General features: G+C 47.4%; 1 protein-coding gene across 6 annotated transcripts in view; it reads right to left on the minus strand.

Moving 5' to 3' along the window:
- Positions 1-865: 865 nt before the first annotated feature.
- Positions 866-24,835, minus strand: part of raraa (retinoic acid receptor, alpha a) — a 127,699-nt gene continuing 103,729 nt past the window's right edge. For 3 of the 6 annotated variants that reach the window (XM_076093452.1, XM_076093451.1, XM_076093450.1), the window contains 8 exons: positions 15,525-15,673; positions 10,090-10,231; positions 7,652-7,696; positions 4,717-4,877; positions 4,413-4,589; positions 4,096-4,300; positions 3,745-3,903; positions 866-3,527 (listed from right to left, as the gene is read on the minus strand). In XM_076093452.1, the coding sequence (XP_075949567.1) occupies positions 3,331-3,527; positions 3,745-3,903; positions 4,096-4,300; positions 4,413-4,589; positions 4,717-4,877; positions 7,652-7,696; positions 10,090-10,231; positions 15,525-15,673 (1,235 nt within the window). In that variant the 3' untranslated portion in view covers positions 866-3,330. The remainder of the gene's footprint in view (positions 3,528-3,744; positions 3,904-4,095; positions 4,301-4,412; positions 4,590-4,716; positions 4,878-7,651; positions 7,697-10,089; positions 10,232-15,524; positions 15,674-24,835) is intronic. The other 3 variants (XM_076093455.1, XM_076093453.1, XM_076093454.1) reach the window with 2 other exon arrangements.

Consider the following 24,835-nt stretch of genomic DNA (forward strand, 5'->3'; position numbering starts at 1 on the left):
AATGTCATTAGTGGCAGCTCCGAATTTCTGCTGTAAGATTTTGACATTTTGGTGAAAAATGCTTATAGGCGCGCATACTTGCAATTACATGCTCCCAAAATAAGTCTGTTAATAAACAGATAATGGGAGAACAAATGATTAATTTTCCTATTTTTTGTGCAATGCATGCAGTGTGTTTGCACTGTCATTGTGATTATAGACAGTGGTTGTCAGATTAGGTGTGCCAACTACTTTTGAAGTAATCCATTACAGGCGTAAAGTCAAGTACCGATTTGTCTGCTTGGGTCTAATCCACACCATCAAGTAACAATTTGATGATTGCGTTGTCTTCGCCTTGCAACCAACTCCAGAGAGCACAACATATTCCAAAAATAATCAATAATGTACTGTGCACTATATCTACACAGTACAGCTGTTAATCCAGCCCAGGACTGGTCCTGGATGTACAGTTTCTGATGTCATTTTTTCCTATACATTCTATTGTATTCTTGTAAAACTGAGTCTGTGTACATGTTGCTCAAATGGCAATTACAGGGTAATGGTAATTGCTAAAACTGTCTGCAAACTCACTCTTTTAAAAGACGTTACCTCTTCTTCAAAAGTTACAAAGTTTCACGTTAACCTACGTTCATGCTGATTTCGATTGAGGTCACTGTCATGATGGTATTTATTCAGTGGGTGATGGCAAATGTGCAACACTAAATATAGAAGTTAAGATTGTGCTGTTAACCCTCGTTATTCATCTCTTCAATGTGTTGCTATATTGCTCCAAGGCTTCAGAGAGAGTGAACAAGTGACATGTATGATGCATGAAAACATACTTAGGACACGCCTGTGGCATGTGAATGAAAAGAATGACACACGCTAACAACACAAACTCATTTAATATTAAATGTTTTAATTTTTGTATCTTTTTTTTTGTTTTCTTTTTTTTTTTTTTTTTCAAAGTCGCTTGATAATCTTGACAAAATTGCAACATACTCCATAATTCTCAAACTGACGGTGTGTCCGTTGCTATTCCAGATTAGCTGTGGAGGGAAAAGTTGTGCGCTGTTGTGGACAGTCCTTAATGATGAAAGCAGCTTTGACCGTACAAATAAAAAGAACACATGAAACGACTCGGAGAGACTCCACACTGGCATCCTATGTCGTAATGTTGCAGGCTCAGGGTAAGTGTCTCTCTGCACAAGTCCTGGTCTGCCAGGCCAAACAAAAAAAAAATGAGTGACTGAAGAAAAATTCAGGGGCTCAGTAGCAGAAGTGTGTGTGTGTGTGTGTGTGCATCTGTGGAGGGTTAGGGGGGGTGCAGCACAGGACATAGAACAGGCCAAGCACACAAAATGATTCCTTCCTGAGACATTGGCGTGTGTACAGTAACGATGGTCTAGGTGAAACGTGTGTGTTAACGGTGAAGGCGTTTTGGCGTAAAGTGAGTCACAGGGTGCGAGGTTGCTCTGGAAAAAAGTCACATATTCGTTTCTACCACAGGTTACCAGGGGAGGGGGGGGAGGGGGGGGGGGGGGGGGGGGGGGTTGTGAGGACTTAGTTGACAGACATCACATTTGGGACCTTCACTTGCCTTGACGACTGACAAGAGCAGAGGCATCACTACAATCTAGCCTTTTCCCATCCACGACAGATTATTGATCCATTCAGAGACTTCTGAGAATCCCGTGTGTTTAATACAGTGTGTATGTACACCTTTCTTCACATTTTAATTCTCTTTGAGGCGGAGCTGCTGCGGCTCACTTGGACCTGGCAGGCTACAAGTGCCGTCTGGCTCACCATTTCTCAGAAACACCATCTCTTTCTGCTAACATGGCCCCAAAAAAAGCTATGCCCCGACTGGAGTGCTACTTTGTCATTCTACTGTATGTAAAAACACTTTTTAAAAGTGAAGGGGGGGGGACGGGGGGGGGGGTTGAAATTGTCTGTGAAAGCCACATTGTGAACAGCCAGTGATTGGTTAAGGGTCTGTCCAGTATTTAGTAGGACACAACACATGAAAGAACTTCCTTCAGTAAAATGTGCTCAAAATGTCTTTTCTTGCATCACAAACCTAGAAACAAAACACATAGATGGTATTCTTTAAAAAATAAAAATAATAATAATCAGGTGAAGCCTAAAAAAACTCTTCATAGTTTTACAGAAATGAATAAAGCTTATATACACAAACTCAAAGGCTACTTAAAATACACCTTAATAATGAATCTTCATTAATTTGATTTCTTGAAAGGACCTGTGACCATATCATACAACCAAGTTCATACAATCATTTTATTCCATCATCTTGGAAGCAAAAAAAAAACAAAAACAGGAAAAAAAGGAAAACAAATCCAACCTGGAATAGTGGGTGATATTCATTGCGACTTGTTTTCTGTGCACATTTGTGTGTGTGTGTGTGTGTGTGTGTGTGTGTGTGTGTGTGTGTGTGTGTGTGTGTGTCTTGTTTGTTTGTTTGCGTGTGTAGACTGGAGAGAAATGTCAACATCTTTTGCTTTTCGTTAATTGGAATAATGTACAAATGTGATCAAACTGAAAGGTCTCTCTCAATACTCTCGATGGGTATGACAAGATTCAAACGGTGGAGGAATACAACAATTTCTAATCTCAGAAAACATGTCCTCATTTCAACCTGCCATTCTGTTCTGGACATGGCAATCACAATAGTTCCTTAACTTTCTATATATATTTATATATCTTTTGTACGAAATCTGTTTTTTTTGAAGTTGGAAAAAGAGAAAAGACCCAGAGTCTTTGAGGAGGGGGGGGGGGGGGTCTTTTGACAAGTCCCAAGCTTGCAGTCTGCCTCAGAGTACAACAAAAGAAAAGTGTCTGGTGTTTGTCAAGTCAGTCTGTATGCATTGTCCTTGATCATATATTTGTCCCACGATGCCCCGCCCACTCTCAGTTCCAATCGAAACTGGTCACCACTGCATCCCAGATTTGTTTCCATTAGTCTTTTTTGGGGAAAAGGTGGCGAAAGGAGGCGCAGCAGTGGAGGGGCAGAGTGGAGGGAGACGCGGGAGGAGTCATCAGCAGTGTTTACGGTGTGGTCTCTCAGAGGCATACTGTTGCCCCGGCCTGCCCCGGCCTCACCTCCCCTCACACCAGGAAGGTGCTCCACAGTGAGGGGAAGCAGATCAGGAGGTGGGGACTTGTGTCGTGAGAGAGGAGGAGGTTGGGTCTGCTAGTCTCCTGAGTTCAGCAGTCAGGGGCAAGGCCCCCCCCCCCCCCCCACACTCCTTGGCCCCCTCCTCTTTTCCTCTTTAGAACGCCGAGGGAGGACACAGAGGGCATCGTGAGGAATAATAAAAAGGTGGGCCGCTACTACGGCGATTGTGTGGCCGGACTGCTTTGGGCAGAGCTAGGGGACAGACTGGGGCTGCAGCTGCCCGGGGGGGCACCACTGGGCCGGCCGCCTGCGGCACCGCTGTCCAGGCCCTCCGAGTTCTCCAGCATCTCCTGGATGAGAGGGGGCATGGAGCCGGGGATCTCCATCTTCAGGGTGATGACGCGCTCAGCTCCTGCAGCGAGAGAGAGAGAGAGAGAGAGAGAGAGAGAGAGAGAGAGAGACAGAGAAACGTAAGCTACCATAGATCTGACTAAATACATTTTAGGTATTCATTCAAGTCATTCTTTCTCTTAAACACAACATCAATATGACATGAGCAATCATTTAATCAACTAATCTTTTAGCATTCTTCACATACAAACACTTAGTGACTAGTGAGCACCACAGACCTTTAGCGCTGATGCTTCTCAGATCAGTGATCTTCATCAGCATCTTGGGGAACATGTGCGGTTTGTGGGGCCTCCTCCTCCTCACGTAAATCTTCAGCGCCTCCAGGAGGGGCTCCTGCAGGACGTCCACCTTCTCTGCCTGTTCCAAGTCCTGACGATCTGTGGAGAAACACACAGAAACAAATGTGTCAGTGATGTACTACTGTCATACTCACAGTCCGCCACTAGGTGGTGCTCAATGAAAGAGCCCAGCAGGGCCACCCTACTGTTATTTCTTATCAGCTCATTAAAGCTATGATCTGGAATTTCAGTTGGCAAAGAGAATGTTCGGTAAGTTTCGAGGTGACTTGCCTCCACACAGCAAACAGATGGCGCTGAGCAGCCCCGTCTCCGCATCGTCCATCTCCAGAGGAAGGAGCTGGTTGGCAAAGGCGAAAACCAGGTCGGTAAGGGGACCGAAGCCGGCGTTGTGCATCTGGGTTCGGTTTAGCGTGAGTCCATCTGAGAAAGTCATGGTGTCTTGCTCCGGTGTGTAGCGTGTACAGATCCGGAGTATCTGGTGACGGCGGAGACAGAACGGGGACATTGGTTAGAAAGTCCTCTCCTTTTATCAGTTCAGTTCCATTCTGTGGAGAAGAAATAAAGATATGGCGGGCTGCTGTTCTTACCAGGATGTCCAGACAGGCGGATTTGAGCAGAGTGATCTGGTCAGCGATGGTGAGCGTTGTGAATCCGGGCAGCTGCTTAGCAAACTCCACCGTCTTGATGATGCACTTGGTGGAGAGTTCGCTGAACTTGTCCCAGAGGTCTACGTCCAAAGATACACGTCGTTCCGAGCTGTTAGTCTGGAAGGAGGGGGAGAGGTGAGCAACATTTTTTTTTTAGATATTTCCAGATGAATACAATGAGTGCAGGTGAAAATAAACTGCAGCTAACAAAAGGTGAACAAATGTACGGTGTCATGCTACTAACCGTAGTGTATTTGCCCAGCTGGCAGAGAGACGGGAACGTTTCTTTGTGGGCCTTGCGAACCCGGTCGATCATCCGCTCTGTTTCGGGACTAAGCACGTAGCTCTCTGTGCACTCTTGTTTCTTCTCATCCTTTTTCTTCTTATTCCGGTCATTCCTTACTGCTACAGGGATTAAACGAGAGAGGCAGAAGGAAAGATTACTATTTGTGTTAAAAAAACAACATAAAAACAATGACAAGCAGTGACAAATTTAAGCTTTACACAAGCTTATTTGACAAACTTTTCACTATCTTAAATAGAGTTTTCCTCCTGTATCTCAGCTACATTTTTAGAAACTCGCTGTAGAAACCAAACTTGTACGGCCTTCATCAATTCAATCTGTACATATTGCTTGAGAACGTGTTGCAACATGCTTCCTCGGCACGAAAGGACGCTCCGTCTGCAGCAAACAGCAGCAGCGACCGCAGCGTCCCTTCTCTTATCCTACGCTGCAAGATAAATGTTGTGAGACGGCTCCACGGAGAAGGGCCGTGGTAATGGAGGGGAGGAAAGAAAAAAACCTTGAAATAATCCAATGTGCTTTCCCTCTGGGCGATCTGGCTGAGAATAGTGTGCTCACCCCAAATGATAAAAAAAACACCAGGCGGGGTGTTTAGCATTGGAATCCCATTACAGAGTCCATCCATTTCTCCCATCCAGGCTGGGGTGCAGTTTAGCTATGACTGGGCTGTGTATGTGTGTGTTGAGGGTGGGGGTGGGCCGGGTGAGACGGGGTGCGAGTTGATAAATAGTGGTGGGGGATGGAGCCATCCATAAGGCTGACGAATTGCCACAGCTTTCATTAGGGGACCCGGCTAATCTAATAACATAATATGACAAATATCCTGCCTCTAATGGTTTTAAAAGGGCTCGGCTGCTCAGCCCATACCGGAGAAAAACCTTCCAGCTTTCTCTCTTTTTTACGTCTCTCTCCCTCTCTCTCCCTCTCTCTCTCTTGGTTGTACAACTCTTATTCCTCCTCTCATTTCATTCTCACTATCTCCCCTTTCCAAAATTGTATTTCTTGCGCTTTAAATCATCCCACTTTCCTCGTCATCTCAATCAGCTCTCGCAATCTCTACCTCCCCTCCAGGTACCTGAATTTCGCCCCCCTAGCAAGCTGACCTAAGATCAGATTTTCCCTGTCTTAATCCTAACCTTGACCATTAAGGGTGAGAGCGCTCGGGCTGATGGGAGATCAGTGTCTGTGACAGAAGGGGCATGGCCCGGGGGCCAGGGAGGGATGCACTACCCGGTCGCTGCTGCTCATCCATCAGCCCGCAGACAGGCCTCCCTGCCTGGGAGAACATGGAGGGAAGGAGGGGGCTGGAAGTCTGATGCTGCACAATGTTATTGCTAAGCGCTGCTCGGCACAACAAGAAATGAAGAAGACCCTGCTGTGCAGACAGTGCACGGCACGGCACGGCATTTCTTGCCAGCGTTTTATTGGTACTCATAGGGTGGATTAGTGTAGTCACCAAAACACATGTGGATCCCCCATATAATAAAATATGTTATGATGAGACAGTCCTATAAACTATGTTAATAAAAGCAAGCAAAAGCTTCCCACTTTCATTTACTTCTACGAGCTAATTATGTCTTAATTAGAGAGGGAACACCCTCTTAAGCAACCACCGGCTTTTGAGGCCAGCTACATAAAACCGTAGTAAAGTGCCGAAACATATTTGGGCCGGCCTCGCTCGCGGCGCTGATTGGAGGACCTGTGTGCCGCCTGCCATGAGGGGAGGGGTGGAGGGGCCGCAACGCAGTCGATGTCCAATTAATTCACAAATAAAAGTGGGGCATCCCTAGCGCCCAAACATTACCCGCGCTGACAAATTGGCAGCACAATCATAAGCCGCACAACACAATTTAATGAAGTCATTAAAGAACTATTAGGCACGACTGACGATCTGTCATGGCGAATTGCCACATGCAATAACACTTGGGGGGGGGGGGGGGGGGGGGCCACTGTAGCAGGGGAGCTAAAATGAAAGAAGAAATACTGTCTTGCGTTTTTTATTGTGTGTGTGTGTGTGTGCGTGGACACAAATGTGCATTTGATGTTTGTGTGCGTGCGTGCCAACTTCAAGCGATGCATCTTCCTCGAAATGCATTATGAGAATACGAATGCTAATGGTGGAACTTGCATCCTGGATTGTTTGCGGTTCCGTGTTCATTGCATAAAAAATGATTTACAGGAGCCGGTGTGTAACGTGTACAGAATACTGTGACAGCACGCACACACACACGCACACGCACACACACACACACACACACAGCCATCACTCAATCATTTGTTCTCATCGTGGATTTCAGCTGCAGTGTGCAGTTAATGGACAATTTCTGTTAGTGCCTCGGTGTGTGTGTGTGTGTGTGTGTGTGTGTCTGTATACAAGACAGAGAGAGGTGGGCAGACAGGGATAATTCGTGTGAGGAAAATTAAAGCGCTGGCAGCTCGTCCATCATACAGATTAAATTCAATGGAAAGATAAAAATGTCAATGCCCCCCCTCCCCCTCCCCTACTCCCGCTGCTCGTAGCGCAGAGCCACCGTCGACAGTGATGAAACTTTCTCCCTCTCCCTGTCCTCCAGCCTCTCTCTCACCCCCCCCCCCCCCACCCACCCACCCGTCTGCTCTCTCAACACTAGATTTTCATTCTCACTCACACACTGACTTCAATACTCTTTCCTCTCACAGCCTTCATCTTTCTCTACTGTCCTGCCTTTCTGGCTGATGTTATCCTCCCGTTCTCCATCATTCTTTGCTTCATCTTATTTTACTTTTATTACCTTTTTCTATCGCTGAATAACACCTTCCTCGAGGAACATGTGAGCGATAGCTTTGTGAGGGGGAGGGGATGATAAAGGGAGGGAGGTGACTGGTCGGAACTCACCAACATAAATAGCAGTTTTCGAGGATTGTGCAGCTGAACCAGAAACTAAAAAAAGATGTAAAATGGAGAAGCGTCAGTTGTGGGAATAAAGTTACTTCCACTCATTCACATTTTTTTATCTGGTTAATTAAATAAAACAGTTAGCAAAGTCAACTCTCTACCTCTTATCAAAATGTACATATTTCTATAAGCTGTCAGCATTACAAGCAGAGTGATTTTTACCTTCTCAAATAGTATAGAAAATATATTTTTGAGACCTGACGAGGTAAAACCAGTTATAAAAACAGAACATAATAAGGGAAATGTTATGTTTTATGCTGCAGAATTGTATGAACCCCATGTTGGGAATCACTGAAATAGGCGAAGGGCAACGTATGTGTAGTAACATTTCAACGTCTTAATATGATTGCGGACTTCATTTTCTTTCATGATTTATTGCACGTTAATTAGAGATACACCAATACCATTTCAATAATAAATAATTCAGTACATTTATATCTATGTATTTGTTAGGAAAGCAATGCTTAAGTCAAGCCTGATGCTGCCTTACACATAAAAGAATACAGTGAGGCAGACAGCTTATTGATTAAACAGTATCGGCCGAGACCTGAATCCCCAACGTTAACCTTCATTTTGACCACAAGTCTTGGTCTTCCTTAACCACACACTGTCAGGTTGATGATAACGTGGCACCAGGCTTACAGGCGTTTCTCTTGTAATCCTCCACTTGCTCCTAAACCCCCCCCCCCCCCCCCCCCCTTCCTCCCTCCCTCCCTCCCTCCCTCCCTCGTCCTGACGCGATCTTGCTTGGCATTGTCATCTGGCAGCGGGCCTGGCTCTGTCGTCTGGAGCTGTCTGCCGACGGACACAAGGTCACCCGGACGTCCCCCCCGGTACTAGCAGGGGGTCCACCTTCTGTGAGTGTGTGTGTGTGTGTGTGACAGAGAGTGTATGGTGTGTAAGTGGAGCTGTCCGAGCTCATTTCTGTTCATATCGGTTTGTGTTTGTCACCTTGCATGTGCATAATTGGATAGTGTGTGCATGACATTACGCGCAAGCATTTTCGTGTGTGCGTGTTCTCGTGTGTGTGTGTAGGAGAGAGGCGGAGAGACTCCCTGCTGGCCCCAGATGGCCGGCCTCTCCTTCCTCACCAGTCCAGACCAGTTCTTCTCTCCAAAGTCACTGCTGAGGACACAGGGCGAGCGATCGGCGCACAAAATGACCGCAGTCACAAAAAGGCATTGCTGTCAAACCAAAAGCGGCCGAGCAAGGGTGCCTCCAAATCCACCCGATAATAAAAAATGTCAAGCCTCCATTCCAGTCAGAAAACCATTTTAGCGGTTTTGACTTGTTCAGTACTCGTTATTCACCACTAGATGGCTCTCTAACTCCAGCAGATTGCTCCTGCATGTGCTGTGTGCGTTTGTGTGTGTGTCTAAAAGAGCTGGCTGCTGTGATCCTTCTAACCATGATTAATGGCCCCATTCAAAGGTAAGGAGCTCAGAGGATAACTTCTTTTACTGTAAGCCACAGTGCTGAGGCATAGGGAGTGCTCCCTGCACTCGCTGTACCAGGAAGATGAGGTAAATAGCGCTGGGAAGACAGGAGGGATGGTGGAGTGAGCTTAAACAAGCCTGTGGGAGGAGGAGAGCTGCTACACTCTCTGTCTGCATAATGCTTATTCACAATACATGTTCTATTACGAAGCATTGATCAGCGTTCACGACTACAAACGTGTCCCCTACACACATTCTGGCAATGTGTAAAATGATAGCAAGTGTGTGTCTTTGTGTATAGCAGTGTATGAAAACCCTGCTGGCCTCTGAGTTCTCTGCGGTCACACCTCTTCCAATTACTTTATCAAGTCTGACTGCCTGCGCGTATGTGTGTGTGTGTGTGTTTGTGTGTGTTCACACAGCCCCCGGGGTGCAATGATGGGAGCAGACGCCTGCTCTTTCACTCTCGGCAGGTGAGAACATATTCATCACAGAGTCCTGCCAAGCCTGGCGACACCCCGACTGTTATTGCCAGTCTGCATCACGGCTGCCCTTTGTCTCGCTCTTACGGTGGATGTCGTCTTCGAAATAAAATGAAAAAAAAAATCAACTAAAAGCATCAATGTGTGAGGAATTAATCACAACAGCTTTGATTTCACAGGATTTTCTCAGAAAAACGACAAAAAAAAAACCCGACAGGATGCGGTCTCCGCCCAGTGCAGTCACACTTGAGTCACCTCCAAAAGCCGATATGTGTGCGCATGAATAATGAACGCTGCTCGTGGAACAAATGTCGACAAATGCGGCGGCTTCCGACGTCCTGCAGTGGTAACAATCATGCCGACCCCTCTGGGATTAAACAACTATGACGAGGTCTGTGCTCGACCCCGGAGAGCCTTGTGGGAGGAGCAGGGAGTTGTGGGTAACAGCTTTTATACTCACACTCCTTGGACATCCCGACTTCCAGGCACTTCTGCAGCCGACAGTACTGGCAGCGGTTGCGGGTGACTTTGTTGATGATGCAGTTCTTCTCTCGGTGACAAGTGTACACCATGTTCTTCTGGATGCTTCTCCGAAAGAAGCCCTGTGTGACAAAAAGACGAAAAAGCGATAATGAAGAGAGAGCAGTGGGATGGCTGCCAAAAGGGTGAGGGATACAGGACTATCTTAGCAAATAGAGCAGCAAATAGCTAAATTACTTGGCAATTAAGAGTTGTGCTGCTGGCTGTTCCCCGCTTATTTATCCACATTACTGCTTTCATTGTCTTCTTTTGTCGCTTTGTGCAAACTCTCGCCTCATGTTCACCGTGTCCCTTTTCATCTGGTCCCAGCAACAACAACAAAAGAACTTAACTTACTTACAAGGTTAAAGAATGAAATTAAAAAGAGGCCGTGCAGAGCGGCCACATGCAGCTGCAGTTAAAAAGGCAATAAACTACCAAACAGTTAAGTCCTTAAAAAGGCTTATTCCGTGACATAATCTGGACAGAGACGAACAATCAGTGAATTGTCACCATCTCATGGGGTCTCCCACCCGCTCAGACAGGGGGCCACCACAACACTGAAGTTCATATGAAGATGTTTCAGGTCCAAAAGCTTTGGGGGGGGGGGGGGGGGAGGGGGGCAAAAGGCACAGGGGTTACTAGGTGCCATATAACCGTGGCCTAGTTTACACAGCCAGAAATAAGCAATTCTAGATCCAGGCCAAGCGTGTATTATTAGAGAGAGAGAGAGATCGAGCGAGAGAGAGAGAGAGGGAGAACATAGGCTGAACACAGTGTTGTGTAAGAACAAAGAAGGAATCCCTTCATTAGCCTTTTTAATCCAACTAGATCAAAGAAATTTTAAATTTTAAAATCTAGTCCATGCGCTTCAGGTTGAGGATGAATTATAATGAGCTCATCTTTGGTCACTGAGCTGGAATGAGAGATCTTTGGGTAAGCAAAGTATCTCTGCCGGATAGATAAGACGATTAGCATCACCACTTATATTCTTCTTAATACCACGCAACTCTGATGAAATCTTTGTTGACCTCTGACCTTAAACATCCCTTGTGTGTCAAAGAGATTAAAAAAAATGGTCAATGCAAATCAGCGCTCGGGATGAATGTAATAAAGGTCACCGTCAGTGTTGAAGTGACGTAGTGGGACATGGTTTATGTTGTGGTGGGGGGGAGGGGGCTAGCTAGGGAGAGAGGGAGGTGGGGCGGAGTGCGGTGCGGAGGGGGAACCTTCCAGGGAGCCCCATCCCATGTCGAGGGATTAGCTCCGCTAGCCGACAGATGGCCGGTGGATATAAGCCCACAATTCGTCCCTCCCGGATCACCAGCCTCTTCTCACATCTCCAGTCCACCACCACCACAGAGTGGAAGTGGATCAGGCTTCTAATGAACTAGTGACCGTTTCCATTACACACATGATAGACTTCGCTTCCAGGGTGGTAGAGCAAGCGTTTCAATCCTCAGTGGGGTCACATCGTCAACCCTCTGTCTGGATTTCAAACAAGGCCTCACATCTGCTTTTCAAGCAGCTTGTCGCATAAAAACGCGTTTTTAATGATAACAGAAAACCTTATCAAAGTCCTGCTTTTCATGCACCATGGTACACCAGGTTTGTACCTCCAACAGACACCCACAGACTCATCTGTGTCTCCCTACAGAGCGGTGAGGCCTGAACAAACAACAAAGTGGAGAGAACAACAAGGCTTGTAGTTGGACGTTAATTCCCGCTGCTGATGCTGGGGGATAAGTCCGTGGTCTTTGTGTGTGTTTCTATGTGTGCGTGTATCACGTGCCCTTTGATCCGGAGGTGCCCTGACCCTGACCCCGGTGTCACAGGGGGATTGACCTACTCCCTCCTCTCACCACGAGGCCCAGGTGCCCCCTGGCAGCGCCTCCCGATTGGCTGTTGCTGTTCCTGCCCCCCCCCCCCCCCCCCTCTCCTCCTTTTCGGAGTCATTGCTTCCTGCGGCCCTTAAGCCTCTTTTTGTATCACTGCTTAATCCACCCGGCGACAAGAGCCCTCAGCGGGCCTGTCAGCCACCCTGCAGCGTTTAGAGGAGATGAGAGCCGCAAGAAGAGCGAGAGGGGTGAGAGGGATGAGAAAGAGGAGTGAATGGCCACGGCACACACTGGATCGCATCCGTCATATGCTCTTGAATTCGCGGCTGTCCGCCGAGTGTGCGTTATGAGCCTCATGCACTTTGCATGTGTGTGAGAAAATGCTTTATTAAGAGGGAAGCAGGGGGTGGGGGAGTTCACAGGGAAGCACAGGAATCCTCTCTTACGTGACTTTCACACTGTGCCCAGATTAAGAGTGCGTTCCCAGCCTCCCACTGCGTCCGTGCATGTGTGTATATGTGTGTGTGTGTGTGTGTGTGTGTGTGTGTGTGTGCCCGCGCCTCTATTACGCAGCTCTACTGCTACAGCCTACACATTAGGAGAGACGGATGCTTGGTGGAGAGGGCTGAAAAACACAGCAAAGAGGGGACATTCTTGCTGGAAGCGGCGGTTGGGGACTTTGGAAAAAGCAGCAGATACCAGGAGGAGAGATTCGCCTGCCGCGCACTGCCGTGACAAAAACATAAACATGAGGGGGTGTGCATGCATATTTAATGTTAAAGTGTTAATATCTGGAGGGGGGAAAAGAAGTGGAATGGCGGTGAGCGTGTGCGGGCGGTAGAACGTCAACAACAAACGAATGAGCCGCCTCCAAGAAGCCGAGCTCGACATCTCCCTCCTGCTTCCTCTGTTCGCCACAGCCCCCAGGAAATGCCTTTGTAGTTTGGCATGCTGCAGCAAAGCCAAACGCTGCTACCCCTCAAGTTACCCCAGTCTCAGATGAGACAACCATATACATTCACATGCCTGTAGTGTTGAATTATTGAGCGCGCTATGCCAAGTCATCTCCTCTGAAGTCAGAGATATGGAGAAGGCCTCCTGAATGTTGCAAATTAGCACTGCGGGTGTGTCGAGTGGGCAGACAGCCGGCTCACGGACAGGTGGACCGGCGGCTTACGTTAGTTAGCACTGGGGATGTTTCCGCAGTTTTAGCCAACACAACGCCATTGATTATGATATTGCTGAACAGCTGAATTGTTGTGTTCTTTGGTGGCGGTGACGCGGTGAAGTGAGACCTAGATTACAGCATTCATATTTTAGTTGCGGTGCTTTTAACGTATCGTTATTTGTCATCTAGTGTACAACTGTTAACGGAGATTTGACCTCCGTTTAAGTGTCAGACTGTTGTGTATTTTACATTTTAAATGCCTCCTACGTCTACGTTAGACCTTCCTGACGAACGGAAACCTCATATCAAGATGTGGAGACGCCAGTTTGCAATAACGCTGGCGACCACTTACAACTCCACAACCATTGGCTCCGCTTGAGGCGACATCAGCTGCGTTTACCACAGAGCAGATTTCATACTTCTATATTGGTCCAACACAACCACACACACACACACACACATTCTCACCGCGGGCTGTGATTTAGTGTTATAATCTCACGTATTACCCCATTTAATCAGTTGCTATTAGACAATGGGGAGCACCGATAAGGGGAAACGATAAAAGCACTTTGGGGCTTGAAATGGCCGCAGAGTTGCTGCACACCTTATGAGACCAATGCGTTTTAATACATGCTAACAACCGCAAAACTAAATGCAAGCTTGCAAGGTTACCCACTGCCACATCTCCTGCCTGTGCTAAACTGTTTCGAAACACAAAATGGGGCAGCAGCACAGCGAGCAGCAGTTTAGCCGCCCCTATAAAACAGCCTTCACTTAGTTTGGTCCCTTTTTATTTGGTCTTTGGGGACCAGGTTGAGTTTCACGGAGCCCTCGGAGGGTTTGTGTTAAATGGTTTACGTGTTTGTATGCATGAATCCTTGCGTTCCTGTATCCTCGTCTCTTTGTGCATTATTTACTCATTATCCCCTCTCCCTCCCCCCGCTCTGTTGCGCTGACCCGTCTTTCTTTCGATGCCATTGAGTTCAGCCTCGGCCCCTGTACCCAGTCAGCCTAATCTGCTGCCCCTTCAACCATCCCCACTTCTCTCTTTTTAGCTATTCATGCCTCTCAGACCACAGTCTGCTCTCTCACCCCCACTATCTCACTCCCTGTAGTTTCTCCCATCTTTGTATCATTTTGTCTGCACTTTTACATTCCCCCTGAGTTCCTGACCTTCCTTACTGTTTCTTTCTTTTCTTCTTTTTTACTGCTGCTGCATGGCTTTTTCTCGAAGCTCCACCCCTGTCCTTCCGCAGCACTCCTATCCCTGCACATATGGCAACACATACAGACCACAGTATTGGCTGCACAGTCGATAAGCCAAAGGGCCTAGCGGGCACCTGTCACCGACAGCACCACGCTGCCTCCCTTCATCAAACCACTCCCTGCCTCCTCTTGCTATACACAGGGCTGTTGCTACCAGAAAAAGGGGAATTTACACACTCCTGTTTCGGGTCAAGACTCCACAACTTTGGAAATCCTATTTGGTAAATTAAAGAAAGCGTGATCACCAAGCAAAAGAAACCAAGGTGGTTTGCGAAACGTTGACATTGTGGATTTATAAGGTTTGCACCTGGCAGTAAGATTACATTAGATTCCACAGATCCCTCCGTCTCATCTCTATCCACCTCTGAGCTTACACAACTCTGGCTCTGTGCCTTGGGAGAAGCGAGATAAAGCGGCCTGTGTGCTGCTCACACTAGCAGGAGAACATGTCTGCAATGCACACAGCAACTACCAACTGATAACAGAGCATATGGGGGTTATAATGCCTCTTCAGACCCTGTGTAACATGGCTGTATCGATAGCAGGCGGCCGATGTGGACACGTCAGCAAAGCTGATACGAGCCAACCCACACGGCTGACAAAGTTTCACATACTGCACACGATTAGACGCAGGTCCGTCATATACGTTATCTTGTTTTACAATGTGCGCAGATATAGGTTGACGTTCTTTTAAGTCATGAAAGAGCCGATTGCACATCGTCCAGGTCATGTCGAGGATTAGGCAATTCAATATAGCAGCCGATGTCAGTCAATGATTCCCCGTGAAAAGGTAGTCAATTCTGACTCATTCCCCACATTAAAAGGGGGCAATCAGAGCTTCTCCGAGCTGCGAGCCGCCGGCTCAGCCGTTTCCATGTTGAGAGGCAATCAAAAATGCTCCCAATCTCGTATTTAGCACCTTCAAATTCCAGCATTATACACTGGAAAAACCCAAAAGGATGCGAAATACTCAAAATGACGCGCCTCATCACTTTCATCACGTGAAGACCCGAGTGTATATTCTCCCCTACAAATCACATGAAGGTTACAAGATTGACGAAACGTCTTGCTCGGTAGATTCAGAGCGAAGGCCGGAAGTCTCACCTTGCAGCCCTCGCAGGCGCTGACACCATAGTGGTACCCTGAGGACTTGTCCTGGCACACGAAGCAGGGCTTGTAGACGCGGGGCGGCGGGGGAGGCGATGGCGGGCTTGGCACTATCTCCTCCGAGCTGGTACTCTGGGTCTCTATCGCTGTGGAGAGGAAAGAGCAACAAGAGGGTGGTTAGTGAACGCTATCAGATGGAGCACCGACAGACGGGCAGCATCAATCGATATCAGTGGGACAAACACAAATTCTCATGTGTACACTCCAAAAGATCTGACACAAGCCCGGTGCCGACTGCTGCTGACAACATCCAATACAAAATCACCACAAGGGGAACATACTCACTTTATTACTATGTGTTTTAGAAAAGAAAAAAGAAAAATACAAGTGCAAGGACAACTTCTTGATCAGTCATTTTCAGATTCGACAGTGGAAAGACTGCAAAATATCTTCAAAGAGGAAGCACTTTCTAACACACACACACACATCATCAATGCACCAATGAAAGCAGCCTCTGTGGAGAGTTCTTATTTACTGCTGGAATTATAACGTTTGCGTTACAGCAATAGGCTGCTTTGCCAGCAGGGTTCAAAGACAGATGTTCTCCTTTGATGCAAAGCATTGTGCATTTTATTTTATATATTTTTTAAATGGTGCCGTCTTTTTAAGCACGAATGCATGAAAATATTAAAGGATAAAAAAACAAACGCGGTACCAATCAAGAGCAACAAGTACTGCGGACAAGGCTAAGCATACTTCTCAATAACCTTTGTAACTTACCCCCACAACCAAACACATAACTAATTCTCTAATTCAATATCAGACCGGTAAACAGGAGGAGGCCGAGTGTGCTCCGTCTTCACCCAATGAGCACTAACATGACAAACCAAACAACAGGCCAGGCTCCCATATTTTGTGTGCTAGTACATAATAAACAGAGGCGGTACAGGATTGTGGGGAAGTAACCTGCTGTTGCCTTCATGTAATATGTATTGGACTTTGACCTCAATATCCTGTGTGTTATAAAACACACAGCTCTTTAATCAAATATGAAAACACACATTCACAGCGGAGCCCTGCACCCTGTGGCCTCCGGCTAAATAAATAAGTGTGTAATCCAATAGGAGCGGCTTTGAGCTGGTGTTCTACTTGTGACCACCTTTTAATACCAAAACCATTATGATGCCTGAGTTATGACACACAAACTCACTTAGACTGTTTTTTTCCCCCATTTAAGAAAATAAGATACACTCCAGTGACATCAGTGAAGGTGACTTACACACGAAGACATTCAAGGACTTTGACTAAAGTTTAACTCCCCCCCCCCCCCCCCAAAATTAGAAACTAAATCCTTGTGGCTCCATCCTTATCAATGCAGGTATGCTGTACGCATGTGTGCGTCTTCACAGCCCCGTTCCTCCACGCAGCATCATCGGCTCAACAGAGGAGGGATTGGAGAGGTTGACAAGCGGCTAAGGAGCCGCTCGCAGCTCGGTGTGTAAATAAGCCATCTATATTTAACGGATTGGGCTGGTTCAGCAGGCCCGTAGTACAGCTGGGAACACACTCCACGTCCCGACACAACACACACCAAACCACTCTAATCGCACTGCACGCCGGGCAACAGAAAACAAGGATAAAGTTTTGCTACATCTCTTTCTCTCTCACGCACACACACACACACACACACACACACACACACACACACACCCTTTCCAATCCTTTTATAGTATCTGTGTGCTGGTCTCAGCCTGCCAATCTCCATGCGGATGCAGCAGATGGCACAGGGGAAGATTAGATCCAGAACAACCAAAATAAACCAACCTGATGCCCAGATATGTTCAAGGCTCCTGGGAGGGAAAAAAGAAAACAGACAGAAGCACGGTACCAAGAATCCAGCCCATGCCAAAAAAGCCTGCACGTTATCTCTGCCGTCAGGAAAACACACAGCACATCCAAGTGGGTTTCAAGTGACGGGTGACAGTCAAGCTAAAAGTAATAAAACTCAAGCTGCAACACCCATCGGTGGCACCCGATCAGGCCCGGGGTTATTAGGACATTTCATTTATGAGGCCCAGATGTCAGATGCCACTTTGACACCAGCAATAACCTTATTAAGCTCTTGGTGTGAATGGGTCAATATGGGGAACTTTCGACCTCAGCCTGGAGGGAGACACTTATTATTTATGCCAAAAGGCTTTTTTTTTTTTTAGCTTATTGAGCAGAGATTCTGTTAAGATTGTTAAGATTTAGAAAATATATATGCAGTTTTAATGAAAATGGGAAGAAGAAAAAGAAGAAGAGAGTTTTCCGATGACGAAGGGTGGAGTTAAAAGAATGAAAGCACGAGAAGTCAAAGATGTGGAAGAGACAGAGAACTATGATGTGTTTGAGCGAACAGACAAAAACACAAAATAGACGAAGAGATAAAGAAATGGTACACACACAAGGAGGGAAAGCTTATGCTGTATGTATTACTTCACTCATGTTCCCCCCCCCCCTTGTGTTTTTTAGATTAATCTACATTACGCCCACAAACAAACACAGCTGTCAGGTTTCAACCGAAAGCCTTGAAAAACTACAAAATCTGAGCAAATTGAACAAACTTGTGTGAAGCAAAAGCGGGACTTATAAATCTCAGAGGAAAGGAGCGACGCATTTGAGGGAACGTGCGGACAAACGCTCATAAAAAGGAATTATACTGTTTTCCAGCAAGGAGAGTAATGCATATAGCAGTAAGGAGACGCACCTTTTTAAAGTGCTGTTGAGGAGGAAAAACGGGAGGCGATTTTTGTGCAAAGGATTCAATCGCAAAGCGAGCAGGGAGGATAAACAGCGAGAGTCCGCCCTTTGCTTGGCATTGCCCTTTTACTGGTGTCATTACGGGGCCGTCTTTGCCCACGCCACTGGGCCACGCTCATCATGTCAAACAAATTAACGTTAGACAGAGCAGCCCTTACATAACATGGCATATTTTCTCATTAGCAAAAAAACAAAACAACAACACAGTTCACAGTTTACTGCGCTCTTCTTCTGCCTCGCTTGATGTGGACTGATTACAGCCCTGCGTTATTAGTGGGACCAGAGAGCTATTCATCCACGTTAAAGCTGCCTTCTGTAGGAGCGCCGGGACACACAGATGTGCCAACCACCCACACGCTAACACATAAACATGAAAATTGTACCCATGCCTACATTTACACAGGCTAAAGGCTTTCCAAGAGTCGGTCGGACACACACACACACATATATATAAACACACACACAGACAGAATGCACAGTCTTAATGAGAGCACCCATGGAAATCTGGGACACAAGGACAAGAGTCCGTCGGGGGGCTGGCGACTGTAATTAAATACAATGGCTGGCTTCTGGAGCCCTGTCAAGCTGAGGCATGGATCGAAACAATGGCGGGCCTGTGGACGGAGAGGCAGGGAGGCTCGGCGGGGAGGACCGAGCTACTTAGCCCTTCAGCAGCCCTCACCCAGGCATTATTCAACACCAGCCGGCTTTCAATGCTCTTGATCAACACCAACTATCACACAGGCCCGACTATTGTGTGATCCACCAAATCATACGCACGAAACACTGGGAGGAGTGACTCACACTCGCCTGGAGAGCTTTCTTCAGTATCCTTGCAACATGTTAACACTGGAAATGTGTGTGTCTGGCAAGGTTTCCAGGCCGGAGCCTGCAAAAGTCACCACGGTAACTAATACTCGCACTACGGCTAGAATATCAGTCCTTTAGCCAAGAGAAGGAAACACGAAGAGACAATAACTTAAGCTTTGCTTAAGGATAGAGGAACAGGATCCCACAGCCCCGGAAATAATGTTGAAATGAAAAAGAGTGAGGCTACAGCCTGGCACGTTGTCAGACCAGTCAATAGGAGCGGGAAGAATCAGCACAGGCCGTCAGGCGTAACCAGCGGAAACAAAGGAGTCCCAACGCTGCGTTCAGACGGCGTTCAGAAGTCCTTTTAGAAAGGAGGGCGTGTCTGTCCCACAGCCAATCACTGGCTCTGACTGAAACTACAGTCTTTCTGCTAACTCTGGCACATTGAAAGTAACGGATGTATGAAATATAATATCGAATTCTGAATTTTACTGTTATTAATCGGTCCAAACAATGTGTGAGTTGGCCATGAATTCACAACATACTTCTCTAATAAAACCAATTCTATATGACAAATTGTGACCAATTACTTAGATCTCTCCTTCTATATTCACAATCACTGACAAGTATTACAAACACACAGAGTTGACGTGCAAGTGCGTGCGCAGCCCCCCCGATATTTAAATAGCTTAATGTGGCGCGGCGTTCTCGAACTCAGAGCCAAAGCACCGGTGATTTAATTAAGTTCAAGTGTGAGTGGTCTGTAATGTCGCTCTTCAGATTCACTTTGCATACATCACAAGTCACAAGTGCACTTAGAGAGAAGCCGCGCCCCTCGCAGCCACATCCTCCATTAGCAATTACAGCATGCCTGGACTTAAATGGACAAATATGCACAAGACTGAAATGAAATCTATTCGGATGATGAACTAGCCTGAGCTGTAATAGTGACATGAGATAGCCTGGCTAACATCAGCACTTCAAAGGCCTTTAGACCACAGACCAAGAGACACACACACAAGCCCACCGGCTATTATCCAGCCTCCAGACTCTGCTGTCTCGGCCCAGTGCTGCTGAGCAGTTCTTGAGGTTCAGCTCTAGGTTAGTCCCCTGAGATTTGATTACCGTCATCCCGAACTGGTTACTGGGCCCAGCTGTGAAGCATATTAATGAGATTTCACCATCATTAGGGGGGAAGCTAACTACATTAGCAGGCTGGCTGCTTGGCCGGCTGGACTGTGGTGGAGAGAAGAGGAGAAAATGAAGGGCAGAGGGGACGGAGGGCTTTGACAGGGTCTTCCACTTTGTTGAATCCTACTCTATCACAGCCCTTTGTGTCCCCCGGCCTCTATTAGGTTATTTGGACATGCACATGCACACATGCTCGTCAAAGTATAAGATACACGGACGACCATATAGCGGTCCATTTGTCTTTCCATGCAGCGAGTGTGTTTGGGAGGAGACGCCACACAAACCACCATCTCCACGGGCTGCTCCGTTAAGTCTCGCTTTGAAGTTTGCTTAAAATAATGAAGTGGGACGGCCATTGGAACAGCCTCAGGGAAAGAGACCGCCTTGCAAAACCCTGAGAGTCGTGGGCCAATGCATCATGCGTGTCCATAAAAAACGACTGGCAGAAACTTAAGAGCTTTTATGTGCAGTGAAACGGACCAACAAGTGAGCGGAGAAGGGCATCACTCATGCATAGTGCTTGACTTCTTGCTCAATATTCAGGCGTTATTTTTGGTTTTCAAGTCAGGAAAGTGGGTAAAAGGGAGGGAAAACGACACCCCCACACCCACACCCACACACATACATACACACAGAGGAATGCTTTGTCAGCACTTCTCAATTACTGGAGCGGGAAATGGGACTATTTCCTTGCTTACAGGGAAATCCTGCCATTCTCTACCAAAGCGTCATAACAGATCTCTGCTGAAAATGGATGGGTCTCTGCTCACTGCATTCACACTGATTACTGACGGCAAAGCCCCGCACTCCATCTGAATACGAGCCGGGGTGAGGGCGGGCGGGCGGGCGGGCGTGCGGCCATCACGCGCTAGCATGCACGCACAGACCGACAGCTGTAAGGAAAGCGACAGTCGGGCGTGTTTGTGTTCAAACGCGGAGTGTGAACAGTTATTGGAGGAGAGAGGGGGAGGAACCTGGCGGTGGGGCAGACAGGCATAAGTGAAAACACACACACGCACACACACACACACACACACACACACACACACACACACACACACACACACACACACACACACACACACACACACACACACACACACACACACACACACACACACACACACACACACACACACACACACACACACACACACACACGAGAGCCAGTGGAGGTTAACATAGGGCAGGAGAGCAGACAGCGAGCCTCACGCCTCCTATATTCACTGTAACTGAATCCAGCCTTTCCACCCCCGTCTCCCGCCACTTTCCGCCTTCATCTCCTCCGACCTGTCCCACTTACTCAGGCTGACATTCTCCTCGTCATGCTAGTAGTCCATTTGTCCCTACTCCCACTCAGTTCATGCATGTTGATATGACGGCATACGAATCTGCGTTCGTGTTTCAGTGAGGACGAGTTAGGAGGATTACTGAGGATCCTCCTGCCTGGTTGTGCTCCCCCTAAGCTGCAGCATGTCTAGCTTGCAGTCTACCTTCTCAATGTGGAGAGAGCGAGGGAGAAAGAGGGGGGGGGGGGGGGGGGGGGAATGCATGACGATACAGGGCACTGTCACTAATAATGAGTCTCCAAATTTCCCAAGCAAAAATAACGGGAACAATCTTGCAGTGTTGCGCAATACCAGAATTTTTTTGGAAATATGATACACGGTTGGTAGAACATAGTCATTATTATTTTGTGATATTCATACATCGGTCATCATGAGGCTCATAGTATAAAAAGGAAGGAAGGGCATGGATCAAACTGAGAGCTTAATATAATTTTCAGCGGCGCATGCCACTTCACTTCCAGTTAGGAGAGTATGTTGTGGTCCACATTTCAGAGAAATGACAGCCTGCTGTTTTTGCTACCATTGCAGATATCCCAGTTTTGCAGTGAGAGCAGAAATTGATGTGACAGCCGGAGTTCTTTAAGGACTGAGCACTACACGTTTGAAGGCTACACTGGCTCCAAGACCAAAATTTGATTGATAGTGCTCAAAATGGGGGTCAAATACCCCCCTCCCAGAGTGTTAAAGCAAGGAAAACACACATACGTGAGTGATAGATGATGGTCAGAGCAGAGGCCAAAGGCAAAGCAGGTCAGAGTCTTTCTTGGCTGTTATGACAATCCCTCCTCGACACCAGGAAATGGAGGGCCAGAAGTGGGGAAAACACCAGGTTGTGCTTAGCAGGGGTAATTTATAGCCTCTTGGTGAGGTGAGGAGGAGTTGTGGGTGTGGGAGACTGTATGGCTATATGTTAATATATTACACTAAATGTACGTATTACGAAAGGATATGTGCATGCTTGTGCAAATGAGCGCATCTGCCTGTTTGCATACTTGACTGCATGCTGTGTGATATGCACCGTGTGTGTGTGTGTGTGTGTGTGCATGACAGCCTGTGCGTGTGAAAGCCGGCATGTTCCCGTCCAGGCCAGGCCTGGTTTTTAATCAGCCCTGAGGCCCCCACCACGTTCCAGAGCCCTTCTCCAGGGGCCCAAGATAACTTCCCTCTCCACGCTGCCAGGCCTCTGAAATAACAACACACCAGGTTTTCCTATCACTGCTGCCCTGGCAAATGGAGACGGAACTGAGAACATGTGTGGACAAACTAGGGCGCGGGGTGGGTGGGTGGGGGGGAAGGGCAGCAAGGGATCAAGCAGATGGCAAAGGTGAGGTCTGCCGGGGCCGAACCTTCAGCAGCAACTTCATGTTAGCTGCAGTAGCTGCTCTGTGCTGCTGCAGCCACATGCTAGCCTTTGGCTATGAGTTACTTAACAAATACAGAATGCACAGGACATATAACCCACTCATAGATTGGTATTGCTCTTAAGATTTAACCAATGTTTAAAGATCTAATTGTGTAAAAAACAAACATCTGACGACACCTTGCCAGAGAGAAACACACAAGTTCCCTGGCAACAACGCTCCCTTGCAACCCCGAGTAACACGGTGTAACTCTACCCCGCAGCTGTCTGTGCCTGCTGACTGACAGCGGGACTATTCGAATTGGCACTTGCCCCGGGGGTGACTGGAGAGATTTGGCATGAGCCGATGGTGTGGGACACGGTGGTGGGCACAAGGGGGCAAAAAGCAGCCGGTGTCAAGGCCAGAGGATGCCAGCATGTGGACAGGCACGGCGGGTGTCGTACCGAGACGTGGGCATGAACACGCCATAACATGAACTCCAATGAGACGAGTGCGTGTGAGAATGTGCGTGCGCAGGATTCACTGAGGATTCTGAACATACAATTGGTACATGGCAGGTCACGATGGTCCGACAAGGCAATGAAAATTTACAGAGATATTTCTGTCCACCCCACAGCTTCAGCGCTCTAATGAGCTAACGGTGGGGAGGTGAGGTGAGTGGGGGAAGCGGACTGATGATTAGCACACCTTTTCTGTGGCTAATCCACATTTCTGACCACAGCGGATCGGCCATTGAGCTTGATTTTATGTTTACGGTGAATCTCACGCATGCAGCAGCTGTACACTATCAGCTGACCCACATTAAGACACGGGGGGGGGGGGGGGGATAAAGATAAGAGGAGGAGAGGACGTCTGAGGCGAAAGAGACGAACGTTTCAAAGGCAGGCCCCCGAAAAAGAAGCAGGGCACATTTGTTTGATGTAACCACGGCGTAGCCTCCCTTCATCAACTCTCAAAGTAAATTTACAAACCCTGTCCCTGAGTGATTTACAGCCGTGACACTTTATGGCACATAATTTAAGATCAAGGTCATCATTGGATCATAACACACACACACACACACACACACACATAATCACGAGTGAAACCGCAGGCTTTCACAAACTGGTCTTTAATGTTACCGCTCTGGCTGTGAAAATGGCCTCATGAAACATAAAGCCTCTGGTTTACAGAGTGCCTGCGTTGGTTAATTATAGAATTGTGCGTGAGTGGATGACTGTGAGCACGCTTCTTCCCTTCGGCGATAAGAAACTGCACTCATGCATAGTAGGAGCCGGGAGGGTGCCGAAGCAACACTGAACCTGGGCCTGGCCCATCCAGAAACCCACCGTGCCGCCTAACAAAAGCCATTCAAGTCGTCTTGATTGAGGCTCCTCCCTCAAAGCCACTTGGAATTAGTGCAACAAGCCAAATGAGCATCTATTCGCGTAAAAATGATGAGTCAACGACATAACAAGCGCCCGGTAATAAGGTTCGTGAACACGTTTCATTAAAAACAATCGCAGGTGAAGCAGTACGGCAAAATGTCACGCACATCGGGATTTCTGTACTCCTTAGTCAGACCCTATTCATCTGTATTGAGCCGAGGGCAACACACAGTGCCTCTCAGTGTTTAAGGGCCAAAAGGCCCTCATGAATGCTTATGCTCAAGTGTTTGCTCTTCACTCACTAACAGAGAGGTTATCTACCCATTGATAGTCGCTAATCCGATGTGACTGGCAGCTTTCAAGGCCCTCCGTTCTTAAGCGCATATTTAACAGTGGAGGAAGCGGGTCATAAATATGGAAGGGGG

Source organism: Anarhichas minor, unplaced genomic scaffold (genome assembly GCF_050575085.1).
Source record: "Anarhichas minor isolate MPS153535 unplaced genomic scaffold, ASM5057508v1 ptg000017l, whole genome shotgun sequence".
Lineage (NCBI taxonomy): Eukaryota > Metazoa > Chordata > Actinopteri > Perciformes > Anarhichadidae > Anarhichas > Anarhichas minor.